At 38.2% G+C, this 16,544-nt stretch overlaps 1 protein-coding gene across 2 annotated transcripts; it reads left to right on the plus strand.

The window, feature by feature from the left end:
* Nucleotides 1-1,029: 1,029 nt before the first annotated feature.
* On the plus strand, nt 1,030-16,044 carry mapkapk3 (MAPK activated protein kinase 3). 2 transcript variants are annotated; one of them, XM_008320305.3, is made up of 10 exons: nt 1,048-1,742; nt 9,016-9,155; nt 10,356-10,420; nt 10,571-10,650; nt 10,739-10,865; nt 11,735-11,810; nt 11,899-12,023; nt 13,264-13,349; nt 13,450-13,530; nt 15,181-16,044. In XM_008320305.3, exons 1-10 carry the CDS (start codon nt 1,446-1,448, stop codon nt 15,334-15,336), a joined length of 1,233 nt encoding a protein of 410 aa, XP_008318527.1. In that variant the 5' UTR covers nt 1,048-1,445; the 3' UTR covers nt 15,337-16,044. The 2 variants fall into 2 exon arrangements, with proteins under 2 accessions (XP_024915619.1, XP_008318527.1); XM_025059851.1 differs by lacking the exons at nt 13,264-13,349; nt 13,450-13,530; nt 15,181-16,044 and adding an exon at nt 12,562-13,257 and having other exon boundaries at nt 1,030-1,742.
* The last annotated feature ends 500 nt before the right edge of the window (nt 16,045-16,544 follow it).

The raw sequence follows: 16,544 nt of genomic DNA on the forward strand, positions 1-16,544 counted from the left end.
ATCTCAGTAATGTTAGTATTTAGTTACCTCAGATCTACTGTTCTGCCATCTGTGCTTCTTTTGGGCGTCTCTAATCCAACTGTGTTGGAAATGTCTCTCTGAAGAACACGTAATATAAAACTATAAACTAAAGCAGCTCAAACTTATGTTTTTCATTAGTTTGAGGCCAAGGCTCTGACTGTGTTTGTAATTCAATAAATATCAACCGACCACAGCTTCAGGTTGACATGTTTTCATTCCCAAATCCTCTGCTGCAGTTTTCCACATGTGGTAAAATCGTTTAGGAGAATCGTTCAGGGGAACATAACCATCCCCCACCACAGTTATGGTCTGTACAGTCTCCCTTTGGGAAAAGTTGTTAAATAACAATTTATTATCTGCATTGAAAATAAAAAATAATAAAAATTGAAGTTTTTTTATGTTACAATTCCACAACTGGTATTAATGTTAATGTTAAGTAAGGGGACATTTTTGCATTGGTTATTTCAACTCCAACTCTGCTCAAAATATCACAACAAGTTATTGCAACATGACCTGGTTGGTAGCATGACACCAGTGTGCATGGTTGGTATGTGTTTCTTTAACAAGAGTCTCCATGACTTGAACCAGGGTCATACTCTAAATCTGCAGCGACATCCTTTATGTTATACTATACCTCTTTACCTCAGAAAAAAATTAGAATGTCAGCACTTATTTTTAAAACATTTTTTAACATGTAACCTTTTGACTTGTACCTTGCACTTTGATTGATTCGATCAGGCTAATATTTTCCAGTGGCCTATATCTAAGTGGTTGCATGTCTATAAACAATGTTTTTAAAAATCCTCTCTTTAGTGTTATTATCTGTACGTGGAATTCAAAGTTCTATGTATTGCAATTTAAATGACATTTTTCCTGCATTTCCTCTTTGATATTGTGGATTTTTCTCCTTAAAATAAGTTTTTTTTTCACTTGTCTGACCAAACGTCTTCCTGCTTCATTAGTGGAACTTTACGACCTGCTCCTTTAAGACGGCTTCTTTGTGCCATTTGAGATGAATGACTGGAGGAGGTGGCGCTTCTGTGGAAAGTGACAGTGAATAGCCATGTGAACGCAGCCTAATGTGTCATGACTACAGCCAGGAAACTACGATGAGCGGAGCTTCAGCAGCACATTAACTTGACTGGACTGTATTTATTCTGCCGTCCTTGTGTGTAACACTTTTTAATTTATTCCCTGAAAAAGCGTAAAGCTTTAAAAAGTCGGTTGTATACATTTAGCCACAGTTTGGAGGTACGTTGGCGCTCAGAACTGACATCCGCGCTAGAAGATTCTCGGCGTTTTTTACGCAGTGACCGGTCATCGCAGCACTTGGAACAATTACTCACTCTTTTGCCGAGAACCGCTGCTCACTCTAGGTCACCGCGAGTGTCTCTCTCTCTGTCTCTGTCTCTCTGTGTGTGACAATGCTACAGAATGGAAACGGGAAGGAGCGAGCGCCGAAGGCTGAGCCAGAGCCGGACTCTCCAACCGCCGCTGCCGCCGCTGAAAAAGAACCGCAGTCTGACGTTCCCACAGTTGACGAGGAAGACCCGGACTCTGAGCCCACTCACTTCCCCATGCCTGTTCATCCCAAACTGGAAATTAAGCGTAACGCAGTGACGGACGATTATAAAATTTCAAGTCAAGTTCTGGGTTTAGGGATCAACGGCAAAGTACTGGAGTGCTTCAATAAGAAGACAGGACAGAAGTGCGCACTGAAGGTACAGCAGACACCCGACACACAGATAAACACCGTTTCACACCTGATATTTTAGGAGAATTCACAGTGATGGGTTTATCAAAACAGACCTCCTCTGTAATAAAATGTCAAAACTATTTTTTTTAAATATTCAGCTATAAAACATCGCGAACACAACCAAAAATTGTTAAAGGAATGTAATGTAGTTTTTTCACTTATACATTTTCAAGCTTGTTACTCCCCTCTCCTGGTCTGTAGGTGGTGCTAATTACACATTTGAATGCCCTGTTCCACAATTCGCAGATACTAGCATATTGGCCTCAAACTCCTGGCTCCTGGTTGTTTTTAATTTGAAGGTTTTTAAAATGTACTAGCATATTGGCCTCAAACTCCTGGCTGGGGGGCAATTTCCAGACCACGTACTTCCCACACTTGGACTGTGACTATATGTCAATAATAATTTTATTAAATTTGTTTTTAATTTTAAGGTTTTTTTAAAAATGTTTTAATTATTGAGCTACTTTTAAATTTTTGTACTAGCTTTTAGCATTGTAGTATTATACAGAATTTATGTTGTATAAAATAACAATGACTTGACACACTTCAAAACAAAGCCATGACTTATCCCATTAAAAATCCATTGTTAAATAATCTAAATTATCACAAATGACTGACGTCAATTGATCAGCGACACATACACACACATAACTGACTGCAAGGACCACGAAACCTCAATTTTGATCTTTGTTTTTTTTTAAAGAAATAACTTGTCATAATTCTGTTGTAAAAACAGCTGAAAGGACAGTGATATCAAGTGACTCTTCTGAAGAAGACGAGCGAGTCAGAGAAAGCTATACAGTGAGAGACATTTACAGTATTACAGAGTGTTTATGTCTGTGGTCGCCTGTTTTTCTCAAAAAACAGCTGAAACTGGTGACTTGTCCTGCAAGGAGGATGTTGAGCAGATATTGCAAGGACTGTTCAGGCGATAAAACGGTCTTGGCCTGGAAAGTTCTGGTGTCACGTGGATAAAGTTAAGCTTGAAAAATGTTAGTATCAGGAAGCTGTTGTGAAGTTGTCTTCAGTCAGGAGGTTTTCGGTGTTTGGGATGTATCTGTTGCTGTGTACCATGTACTTTATACATCATGCTCACATGTCCGACACGTGCCGAGCACCAGTTGTTCTTCCAGGAAGTTTAATCTTACTCTGGATCAGATGAACGTTACAGGTTGCATGGTTTCCCGTCTGTAAACTGCGACACGCTGCTTCACTGTGGACACTGACACCTCATCCTGGAAATAGCTGAGGTTCTGACACATGTGCTCCGTCTACAAAGATCGACACAGGTTGTTGGGCCGTCCCACCTGTCTTCACAAGTTGATAGTGAAAGATTAATTGTGTCTTAGTAATCCATCTGGACGTGAGCTGACAAAGCTAACAGCAGCTGTGGATGGAGAAGAGGGACAGAGATAGATAATGATGATAGTTGTTACAATGGCTAAACTCAAGGGAGAGATTAAACATTATGTTTAATGCCATACCAGAGCAGGGTCAACCAGGGAAAGATGCTCCAGAAATATTTAGGGAAAAAAACCTTTCAAAAGAGTTCATACTTTACTTTCAATACTGAAGTACTTTAGAGCAGTGTTTCCCAAACTTTTTTTCTGGGGACCCATATTTTAAAAGTCACAAACCTTCACGACCAAAGTCAATAGACATTTTTCGTAACTCACCAAATAAATGTGTGCTTGTCCCTTATTGAACATTAATGAGGATTATTTTCATGACCGCAATCGCCACCGCGTAGGCCTACTCTCTATTCCCAGACCCACTTGAGGGTCGCGACCCAGTCTTTGGGAAACAGTGCTTTAAAGCATGAGGGTACTGGTCTTTCACAGACACATTTCCAGGCACAGTGGAGTGTACAGCAGTTATTGACTAATGGCAAAGATTTATGAGTTAAACACAGCTGTTATATGACATGTGGTGTTGTGATGTGTACAGAGAATATGACTTTAGAGTGATAAGTCACACATAATAATTAAACATGTAACCAACGCTATCTCAACGAAGCACAATAAATATTGACACAGCAGGGACATGCGGTATTAGTACAGGAAAATGAATATAGATTATATAATTAGTTTCCTTTGGGGTTTTACGTTAGCATCGTAGCATGATTGTCTTCAATGGTCAAAGTTTAGTCAAATTTCAATATCTGTTTTTTTCTAATGCTGCCTATTCACTGTGCCTTATTGGCTATATCCTCAGCCAATCAGAGTGCTTGTTTTGTTCCCAAACCACAATCTGCTGAGGTTTTCTTGGTTTTCTATCATTGGTTCCCAACCTATTTTGGCTAGTTTAGCCCGAGGGTGCTTTTTGCCACACCACAAGTTAAGTGTTCAGTGTTAATAAATGCGGGTAAATGGTTGTTCGTCACTATATGTATCCCAGTGATGGACTTCGTACTTGTCCGTGGGGCACCCAGTCACAGTAAAAAGCTTTTATGGAGGGTCAGCGTGACCCAAACACTCTGAATGCACTCTGAAGTCTCCTACAAACCTGCTTCATCATGACAAGGGAAACGCTCGATCACACTTAAGTGTTTAGTTTCGTCCTTTTTCCAGTGTTCTTGTTGGCTTTCATGTGAATGTGAGCTCACAAAAAAAAACAGCTGGTTGGAGGTTTTTTAAAGTGGACCCCATAGGGTTGTTTTTGTTTGTTCTACTTTATTATCATTCAAGCTAATGTAGAATCCGATCCCTGTGTTTAATACTGAGACAAATGGAAAGCAACAGGAAATAATCAGGAATGTTTGATGTGGTGGAGCACTGGGAGTCGGGGTATGAGTTGGTTTTGGCTTTTTAATTAAGTGTGGCTCTGAGTGCTGAACATAATGGATGGATAGATGTTTAATCCACTTTGCAACAGAGCTGCAGGGGAGCAATCCAATAAGTGCAACTCGATAACAGTCATCAGATTTAAAAACTGCAACAAGGGAGAAACAGAGAAAGACAGATTTGATATGAATTCTCTAACAGCACCTGTCACATCAGACAAAAAATATGCATTAACTCATACAGATGAGTTTTCATCAGTTCAAATTGTCCTTTTCTTAATTTCTTCATTTTCATCGATTGTCAATCAGTTTGACAAACAGGAAGTAACTTTGGACCAAAACATATCAATATGATGAACAACATTGATGTTGACCATATCCCTACACACTCTTTGTTAATTAAACACATTGGCTTGTAGCCTGGAGTTGGCGCCAAAGCCAGGTGTGTATGTTGCATTTGTTGGTCCATGATGGGTGAAACTAATCATTTTCATTTCCAAAATGTTTCTTTTTTTTTTTTTGAGAGGGACTGATACTTCAAGACATACAAGGGATGCATTGTGGGTTGTACGTTGCTAGGCTACAGAGGTTANNNNGCTCTGACATCTGTAGGATTTTTCTGATTACGCGCCAATTGGGATTCGGTCAGTTTCCTTAGACCGGGCCACTCTGAGGTTGGCTCTGGGATGCATGTGGACCAATGGTCAGTTATGAATAGGTTCTAGAAGTAGCAGAGGCTGAAGTGCTGGGGTAATGTTTTATGTGTTGCGGAGCAGATCTTTTAAGAAGGTAGTGGATGTAGGTAAAACATGTGACTGGTGCCGGTCCGTGGCCCGGGGGTTGGGTACCACTGATCTAGGGCACCTGGAATAGCTATAAAGGAGTTAACAATGTCTAAAAAGCAGAAAAAAGCAATAAATAAATACAGCAAAGTGATAAATTCAATGATGATTGAAGGATTATTAGAAAATCTTGATTAAATTCCCAGATTTGATCCTTACACCCATCATACTCTTGTCTGAGTGAGAAACCACACTTCATAAAGCACTTACTTTACCACACCAGAGTTTGTAAAGAAAAAAAGACTTCCTAATATTTGAAATCATAATAAAATGTTCTGAATTCAGTGATGAAGGCAACAGTGCTCTCCAGCTCCGTTGTCAGTGTGTTGTGGAACTGCTTAATAAAATTTTAGAAACCTTAGTTTTAGTTTTAGATCCGGAAATACGAGCCTTGTGTCAGCTGTGCTAATTCAGTTATTCCCCTTTTTGCGTTGGTGCCGCCAGACGTTTACTGTGTAAAGGGGAAGTGTTACACACACAAGAAACTACACCATTCTTTGAAGTTTTTTTTTTTTTTTAGTTTGTCTTGTTCTGAATGTCCCCTACCTTTGCTGTCCAATCCACAGGTCTGTGTGCTGAACAAAAGCTTGCATTCAGAGGTCTGACTTTCACTGTATTTGCTCACCTTTGTAGACGTCTTTGTAAATGTCAGCGACACATCTGAGATGTCTCACACACACAGACCTAAATGAACATTCTTAGTCTATAATTGTATGGAGTTAATTTAATAAAATAAAATAAAATAAAATAAAGGCAGCTAGTTGTGAAGTGAAACTGAAGTTAATCTGTACTGAATCCCAGAGAAACTTTTATGCAACTGGAGCTTATTATCTTCCTGGAGAAGGTATCTTAATGGCATGCATCACTTTTGGGTTGAGCAATCTTGTCTTTTTTATTGGCTGATCATCGGCATTCAGAAAGAGATAAATGCTTTGCGGTATTCTATAAAAAGTATTTCTTAACTTTTTATGACGGGAACATGTTTTTTTTTTTACAATAGCAAACCATTTAACCCCGTTAAACCCACAAAATATTTACCTCGAGCAGAACTCATTCCAAGTTGACCTGCATTTCTGTGACTCCTTTATATTTTAAAACGAACACATACATTTAACAAATCTGTGAATCAATGCTGACCAAGTCTTTAATTGAGACTGGAATACACTGGTGCTTCTTACTATTGGTTATTGATTAACTGTTTGGCTCATTATGACACTTTGATGTCAACTTTATGAGGAGCGTGTGCGCTGTTTAACCAAGATAAAAGAGAGTTAGTGTTTGTGAGGGTGCGTGTGTGCGTGGTATGGTTTTAGTGTCGGATGTTCTTAAATTCCAAAGTCCGCCACAAGATTAAAGCCAATCCCTGTTTAATATTTGCTAAAAAAAAATCATAGAGTTGTTTATTTAATTATTAATTAATTAAATTGTTGTGTCACTGTTTTAAAGACACTGCAGTGTTTCCCATGTTTAATAGGATCTGATTAAATACATACAGTACAGTACAGTATAGTACAGTAAAGTACAGTGCAGTACTCACACAGCTGTCACCACATCATGTGTTGTGATAATGGTTGTACAAACCAATGCCCAAATGTTGACATGCCTACAAATACATCAACATTTTGGGAAACAGGAAGTGAGAACGTGTTTTCAGTTCTCTGTGAAACTGTGAATGCTAACAGAGGAGGTGTGTTGAAGAGATAGCTCAAACAAGTTGAAGTGCTACGATGACGAATGGTACTAGTCTAATAAGGTTACGTCCAGGCTTGAGACCAGACGTTCATTCTCTCTGTAAACCTGGCTGTTTAGACACTATGTTGGTTTTTGTCAATAACAGAAAAACATGCTGAATGTCTGATGTTGGAGTCGCACTGTAACACATGAAAACTTGCTGATGGAGGCAGAAATTGTTCCATAACTCCTCTGTGCTCTTAAACAAATTCCAGCTTTCGTGAATGGACTTTGGTATAAAAAAGTTACACAAATGTCCAAAAAGTAAAAAAGTACATTTTTTTACTTTTTTTTTTTTAAACAGCTAAACAGCTGACTCAGATGTTAAAACCAGGGTGAATATCCATTTGTCTACTGTGAAGCCAGGAAGTGACCATGATAAATGTTTGGTCATAAAGAAACTGCTCAGAAAAATCTGCTTCTTTTCACTGTTTCTATCATTCTTTCATTATTGTCATGTTACTGTTAACACTGACTCTGATCCAAGCAGTAAAGCTGCTGTACAAATGACAGTGACCTCACAATCTCCTGCTTCTCACAGAGGCATCAGATTCAATAATTGTTGTAGAGTGGAAAAGGGTTCAGGCAGTGGTGTGAGTGGGTCAGAGAAGTAGTCAACGGAAACCCTCAACTTCTACTTTCAACACCCACTTGGCTGTGAGTTCTCACTTCCTCATCCCTTTTAGATGAACTGTGACACAAATCGTCTCTGAGAGAAAAGAGTCAGAGAGTGTCGAGGACATTTGGACAGTTCTGAAAATTAACGCATCCTTTCATTTTGCACTCGCACTCACATTATTTATTTATTTCTTTAAATTGCAACAGAAAGTTAAATCTGTAATTTGGTAAAGGAGTTAAAAGTTAAAGTTAAAATGACAAAGGAAATCAATCGGTCAATTTATTTGATTAGACAAGACGTTCACTTAAACTGAGGATATTCTTTGATACTGTTCATGTAGGTGTACAGGTGTATTTGTATTTGTTCTTTTTTCCCCCCTGTCTTTGCCATAAAAGTCTCCAGCTGCAGATTCTTCTCTTCATCTAGCCGTGGCCAAAAACAGATCAAAAGTACAGGCAGATCAGTCAGGAACACTCTGTCTGCGGGAATAGACCCCTTTGGCCTGGTCTGGCTAAAACCTGTGCACATGCCTGTGTGTGTGTTCCTGGTATAGATACTCTCACAGTAGCGGGGACATATTGCAGGTCCCCAGTGATATAAAGTGAGTTTAGGTGTAAGGATTAGGATTAGGAATATGATTGTAAAAGTTGAAGTTTGGCTAAGGGTCCGTGGAAATGCTTTATGTGTGCTGTGTGTTTATACATGTGCATGTGATGCATCAGCAGAGGACCAGTCTGTCACTGTCACACCAAATCCCAAAATACACCATGACTGGAAGCATGTGCTATGTGAAGGTTCCCACCTGCCGTGTGTGTCAGAGGCCACTGTGTGAGCACATTGCAGTAGACGTGTCACCAGGAGATTCAAACATGTCCATGGAGACCTGTGACATCTGCTTGTATCAAATGCAAAATTATCTTTTTAAGAACAACACAGGGTGTGTGTTCTGTATAAAGTGGACGTCATGAACAAGTCAAACAAACTCAAACAAATAAAGAAACACAAAGGAACAATGTTCTCTAAAGTTAATTTCACTTATTTAGGGCTAATTTAATTAGCTATTTATAGCATTTGCTCCTATATTACACACACATTTGTTCCTGTCCATTTGTTCCATTTGTTCCTGTTTCCTGTCCTTATCATAAACTTCATAAATTCTTACTTAATCAGAAATTTTACTTTATTTTAAGCTAGCTAAAATGCTAAAATTCTGTTGTGGAAATCTCAAACCTCACTCTCTTTTTTTTGTTTTTTTGTCTCCCAGATTCTGTACGACAGTCCTAAAGCGAGGCGGGAAGTGGAGCTTCACTGGCGAGTCTCAGTCGGACCTTACATCGTCAAAATCCTGAACCTCTATGAAAACATGCATCATGGGAAGAAATGCCTGCTAATCATCATGGAATGGTAGGAATCACAGTTCCCTTCAGTAAAACATCATAACAGAGCACAAACAGCATAAACATAAACTGTTCACCCATTTGTCTATAAACATATTTAACATTGATCATTAAATAAATTATATGACTCTTTAATTAAAAAGTGTGTGACTCAGCTGTCCCATGAACTGAGAACAAACTTATGACAGACATGTTCACTTGGAGTGAGGACATCTACCTGCTAAGGCTAAGGTTAAAGCTATTTTTTTCTTCTTTTCTAGGGATCAGAGAGAAAATCAGTATCAGTTTTATGGGGTTTCTTGGTTTTTTTTTTGTTGTTGTTGTGGTCAGATTAGATGAAATTTGTAGTCTTTAGTGTTTAAAATTATTATCTATTTAAGATATGCTAGTTACCAAAGAAAAAGAAAAAGTGGACATACCGTTAATGTGCCTTGTTTTAACATGCAACACAAAAACAGTGAAACTGTGACGTTTACACAATAGAAATGAATTTTCAATGGAATTTTTATTTGGACTAAGTGTCAACATATGTGAGCCTGTGTGTGTGTGTGTGGGTGTGTGTGTGTGTGTGTGTGTTGCTTCCTGTGTGAGTGAGTCAAAAGGGGAGACAGTAACTCATAGTCACACTCACGTCTCTTCCTCTGTCACAAATTCAGTTTAAGTTCAGATGTTTCCCAGAGAACACAGAGTTTCTGTTCAAAAAAAAAAGATAAATTGGTTTTAACATTGATATTTGTAAAAAACAAAATTAAAAAAAATAATTTCAGCCCCATTTTTATGTAATCTTAAAATTGGTCCATTGCAGGAAGCAAAGAGGCCAAAGAGCCTCAGTCAGCTCAGGAGCCACATGTTGTAGCTCCTTGGTCAATGCTTGATTCTGCAATATTAAATTGTACTATACGTTGATTTTATATGGAACTATACTGAACTATTCTCCATAGTTTTTCACTATACTATGCTGAGCCATAATATTCTGTATCTTGCAATATTATACTACACTATACCACAATGTACTACATTACACAGAATATTTGTAATTTTGTAAAAAAAAAAAAAAACATTATATGAGCTGTTGTTATGAAGTTGTTGTCTTTGGGCCCTCTAGGTATTTTTTGATAATAGAAAAAAAGCATGATTTTGACTTTGCACATATTTGGACAAAAGCTTTCTATGAATACTTATTTAATGAAAGACTTTTTGTGTTCAGCATGGAGGGAGGAGAGCTGTTCAGTCGAATCCAGGCCAGAGGAGACCAGGCCTTCACTGAGAAAGGTGAATACAGATGAGGGAGTGGCTGCAGACTGGATGACTTTGACAATACTGGATAAAACAGTGACAGTATCACGGAGGGCTGTTCTCTTGCTGTGTGACACTGGAACTGCTTCTGGTTTGAGAGATTCTGTTTGTCTGTTTTGTTCCCAGAGGCATCTGAGATTATGAGGGACATCGGCACAGCCATTAAATTTCTCCACGACATGAACATCGCCCACAGAGACATCAAGGTGTGAAAAGATGGTCGTCACATCCCTAACCAAAAAGTAACAAGAGTTCCTGTTGTGGTGTATGTTTACTGTGTGCCTCCCTCTCCAGCCAGAGAACCTGCTGTACACCACGAAAGAAAGAAACGCCATTCTCAAACTGACAGACTTTGGCTTTGCCAAAGAGACCACGTTACACAACCCTCTGCAGACGCCCTGCTATACCCCCTACTACGTGGGTGAGTTACTGCCTGTCAGCTGAAACACATTTTACCACTTAGTGTTCAAGTACTTTACATACTCCAGGGGAAAAATATGTATACGTCATAGTACTATATTATACTGCATTCAACTGTACTGTACTGTACACATTTATTTGATAGTGTTCTATATGTATATTCATACTATACCAATACTGACAATCAAACTCATTATGGAAAGCCATGTACAATACAAGTCATACAATACTACATAATTTTACTTCACTATCATATACCACTTGTATACCTACGACATATGCTGTAATGCTACATGCACATTTGGTATATTAACCCTATACCATACTATAATATTCTATGCCATAGTATGTTTTATGGTACGGTCCCAACGCTAGACTGTGCTACACTTTGTCTACTTCAATTTGTAAAAGATAGGATTTAAATTTCTGCTTAATACCTTTCTATATTAAGGTATGCTATACTATACTAATGCTGCAAAATACCACTTTTTGTACAATGCAATACAGCATATACTCTTTATCCAAAAGTTATAATATATATACTAAGTATACAAGTAAAAAAAGACAATACAGTATATGCTATAAATACATTTGTATATGACTTTATATCATACTTCACTGTACTATACACTATACTCTACTTGGAATATAAAACAGGATGAACAACTCTTTACTATAATGTATTAGGCCATAAAACCATAAAACCTGACACTACAGTTACAACAATTCACTATAAAACCATAAAACCTGACACTACAGTTACAACATTTCAATAGTGAAAAAGCAAGCAATTGTATTTCTCTATGTACTGTATAAGTGTGGTGAATCTAATCGCCCTCTCTCCTCCTGTCTGTGTGTGGTACCGTTAAGCCCCCGAAGTTTTGGGTCCAGAAAAATATGACATGTCATGTGACATGTGGTCCCTAGGTGTCATCACCTACATCTTGTGAGTACTGTTTGTCGTTGGGCAGGAGGATGTACAAATCATCAGTTCCATCAGTTCATCCTAAACTGGGATTATGCTAACTCTGCAGGTTGTGTGGCTTTCCGCCATTTTACTCCAACACGGGTCAGGCTATTTCACCGGGAATGAAGAGGAGAATCCGAATGGGCCAGTATGAGTTTCCCAAACCAGAGTGGTCTGAAGTGTCACATGAAGGTAAGAATCTTCTTATGGTCATTTTTCATTTCCGTGTTTGGAAACGGCAAGAAGATTATATTCAGATAAGATCAATGTGACAGAAGCAACAATGTCTGGACACTAAAGGACAAACCTTAATGTCTGTGATGTTGAGTAGTTGCAGGTCAAAACTTTACAAACCATTACAAAAAGTTTTAGTTACACTGATATTTTGTTGTTCTCAGACAAACAGAAGTCCAACATGAATCGTATCATTCCACTGTTAATATCTCTCCAATTCAATTTGTCACTTGGAAAATGAAAGAAAAAAGGTATCAAAATGCTCAGTGACATAGTTTCTAAGTGTGGACATCACCTAACCGTCATGTTTGTCGAGTCGAAAACAGGAAGTGAGTTAACCATCATGATGCTCTTGTCCCATATGTTTGCGTTGACAGAAATTCTCAAATAGAAACAGATGTTTTAGCTGTGAATTCCATGGTCGGTGCTGACTCATCTACCGGTGTTTTTCTAGAGTTACCGACTTGAAAAGGATGTTTCATTTTCATTTTCACAGATGTCACAGCAGCCACCTGGGACCTGAGCGCAACACAACAAACAAACACAGGATTGACTGTCAATGACTTAGTTACAGGAAATAAACACACACATTTCCAGTTTTCTGTTTGCATTAAACTATTTATTAATGAATGTCTGTGAGACTATTTGTTTTAATTTAGAGTTACATGACTGGCAATACCAACTATGCCCAACCTCTGGCTCAGGGGCCTCATGTGGCTCTTTGCCCTTAGGTAAATGTTGACGCAAACGACTTAGGGAAAACCCAATTTGCACAGATGAAAAGATGTACACAGGAAATTTGTACAGAGTGGGAAAGTTTTAACTGAGATAACTGAGAATTTAGCCCTATTGAGCATCTCTTTCTTTGGCACTGGTGTTGTGAAAGTTAGCAATAGTATATTATATTTATATAAATTATATATATTTCCAGATCAAAACAAAATTATGCTGAAGTTTTTAAGATGTGGTTAGAGGATATTAAGTGAAATAGCTTTGTTGTTTTGTTTTTTGTGTGACTAGAGACGTTTTTTAGCTATCTTGGATTTTTTTGACTTCCCCTTCTGGCTTATGTCACTCTTCTGTCTTAAACCCTTAAAGCTTCTCACATTGGGAGGACTTTCCCTGAGAACAGGGACAGTTTAACCCATCTTTACAATGATGTCATGACCCTTGTTTTTTCTTTTCTTTACTCTCTCAGCCAAAGATCTGATTCACCAGTTACTGAAGACTGACCCTAATCAGAGAATGACCATCGCCCAGTTCATGAACCACCCCTGGATTAATGTAAAGATTTGTTAAGTCCAAACATGTTGTTGTTTTGTTTACTACTGGGTTTTTGCTTAACTATTTATATAATTCCACGGGTGTTTTCCTTCTTTTGCAGCAATCCATAGTGGTTCCTTCAACCCCACTTCACACTACCCGAGTCCTGACTGAAGACAGAGAGATGTGGGAGGATGTCAAGGTCAAAAGCAGCACAACACTGACTCTCTGTGGTCGCATGTCCACATTACACTTTCTGTTTAACTATATTTTCTTGTTTTTTTGGAAACTGAAACGTAAACCTAAAAGCCTAACCGCTTGTCTCAGTCTAATGTATGACATTAGGCTTCACCCACGTTAACCAGACATTAACAATCATTTTTAGACACCAAAACAAATACTTACAGACACCCATACAGGCTGACATACAGGCAGCCTTTAAGTTAGAAACTCTGCCAAATGACTGAACAAAAACTCATCTTCAACTTTAGTATTATATTGACTTATTTTATTTTTAATGTAATTATCAACCCTGTCCAAAACCTTTCCAATCTGACAAAAATGTTACCCCCCTTGTGGACAAATAAAGTTTATGTTAATTTATTGAAAAGAATGAACATGGATAAAAACTTGTACAATCAAATATCTGGTTGTATTGTTTCACAGTACATCACCATTAATCATACCAGTGTCAAGAGCAGTAAGCGGTACAGCTATTACCTATTGAAATATACTATTATTTGTGACCACTAGGGGGAGCAGGTGTCAAATCTCGTTAAGTGTTGAGCCAGATTTTCATTACAAACTTTCTACCATATCCGTCGAAGTGCTGTGAACTAAGAAAATGAACAGTTTGATTGTTTCAGGTCAGACTGTGGTTATCGCTCACTCCATGAGTGGAGAAACACATTCCTTCACAGCATCTGGACAAATGAATCTGATGTTGAGAAAGTTTGTAAAGAACCCTGTCCACATTGATATGGACACAAGAGACGACTTGTGTTTCTTTCTGTAGTGGGCAATCGTCAAGAACAGCCATATCTAAAGAGTCACAAAGTAACCTGTAGGAAGACGAGAGCGCGCTGTTGTTATACTAAATATGACCCCGAGACGACCTCCAGCCTCCACGTATAGGGGAGAGTTTTAATGGCTTTATGACCTCAGGGCGTCTGTTAGAATCAGTTCTCAAACCTGATGTGTTTCTTCTACAGAAACTAGAGTACGTTTGATTACCAGTTTTTTTTTATCTCCGACCTTTGCTCCTTTATTGTTTTCTCGGCTCCATTAGGTGAATTACTGTGCGGTGGTGAACAACAATCACTCATTTTGGCATTCCTACATTGACCCCCCGCCCTTTAGAACACAACACACAAAACAGTGTTCTAAGAACTAGCCTGTCCAGTGTGGCTTCAGTGCATCTCCAAATGTTATCTCAAAACATTCCGAGCTGACCTGCTGACCTCTGTTTTTGTTTGAATATATTGACACAGAAAGAGTCTATTGATTTAAAGCAAGCATAGCAAACTACAAACTCATTTAAGCCCCCTACAGCCATTTAATTTATGAAAGAACTTTTTTTTATTTGAAATTGAAGGTTTCATCTGTGTCTTTGGAGGCTCTCGCTGTTGCTGTTAGCATCAACTCTCCAGGCCCTATCCTGCAGCAGTAGCCTTTTTTTTGTGGCCCTCATTAAAAGTCAGAGCTGCACTAATTACAGTATTTAATTTGCCCTTGTTGTCACACAGGTTAGTCTTAATTAGGCTGTTGTCTAAAAATAGAGTTTAAAAAATGTTTAATGTTTTTCAAGAGCTATCCACAAACCAACCTTTTCCTTCTGCCTTGTCTCTCACAGGAAGAAATGACCAGTGCTTTGGCTACCATGCGTGTGGACTACGACCAAGTAAAGATTAAGGATCTGGACACCTCCAGTAACCCCTTACTCAACAAGAGGCGTAAGAAGGCAGCGGCTGGGTCCAAGAGCAGCTCCACCGTGTGCCAAAGTCAATGAGACGCAAGAAAAGACGAGCAATGCTGAAGATTGTGATTTTTGCAGGATTTTAATTTTTTTATCTGGACACGAGAGACTGAATGGTCAAGGGAGTGTTCTCTAATATCAGGGAACTGCATTAGAACGAGAGCAACTGTAAATCTAAAGGACGTGTCATGACTTAATATTCTCTGCTGCTCAACCATAGTTGTTAGTATAGTTTTCCCACTGCAGGCCTGTTTGTTTTTAATTATTATTAATGTGTTGTCTGTTTCAGAGCAGGGCTGTAGATATTATCAAATATTTGTGGTCAACGTCTGTGTTTTATTTTCCTGAAATGTCAGTTTGATATTTAACTTTTGTAGCAATGTGACAGGCAGACTGACAGACAATAATATACTGGGAGGCCTTCATGACACTCACATCCACTATAAGAATCTTGAAAGTTCTGGATCATCAAAACAGCACGACATGTTTTTAAAAATGTTGATGTCAAACCTTAGTATTTTTATTTGCAAAAAAAAAAAAACATTCACTGAGCCTGTGTGCCTTGAGTTTTGTGGATTCTCCATAGACTATCTAAGAAATGGATGAAGACCTTTATTTTCACAATGAAGTCACATGCTAAGGCCTTGAGTTGAGCCTTGTTCATTTGAAGTGAATTCGTTGTCATCTACGATCAATCTGTTGTTAATTTTTTCTAAAACCTATTACACCTTTCAAACTAAACACTGTTCTGTTTTTTTTTTAAATAATTAATAGCAATTTAAAAATATTTCAATTCACATAATACACAAAAAGCAATGTGTTCTCCAGTGCAATATTTTATGTCAACATTTCCTACTAACTTCACACAGTCACAAGTTCTCTCTTCACTTTAGCAACTTTCACAATGAACTGCTTGGTAACTGGAATGAGGTACTAAATGAATGTGGTTTCCTTTGAAACCAACTGTCTGACCAGGAAGACCTTGTGAAATAGGTGAACATAACAGAACAACAATATCTGTGGTTTATATTCATTTTGTAGCAACCTCTATTTCTTCCCTTGTCTTAACAAAAAAAACCCTAATAATTACGAAATTAAATATTATCCACGATCAGGCCTTTTACAAGTAATAACTTAGTCAAGTAGTGATCTTATCAAATCCATCTGTCGATCTATCTGTCTATTTACCTTTTAATTCTTTCATTCATTCTTTTTAGAACTGGAACTAAACCCAGCAGTGT

The sequence above is a fragment of the Cynoglossus semilaevis genome, chromosome 11, assembly GCF_000523025.1.
Source record: "Cynoglossus semilaevis isolate Cse_v1.0 chromosome 11, Cse_v1.0, whole genome shotgun sequence".
NCBI lineage: Eukaryota > Metazoa > Chordata > Actinopteri > Pleuronectiformes > Cynoglossidae > Cynoglossus > Cynoglossus semilaevis.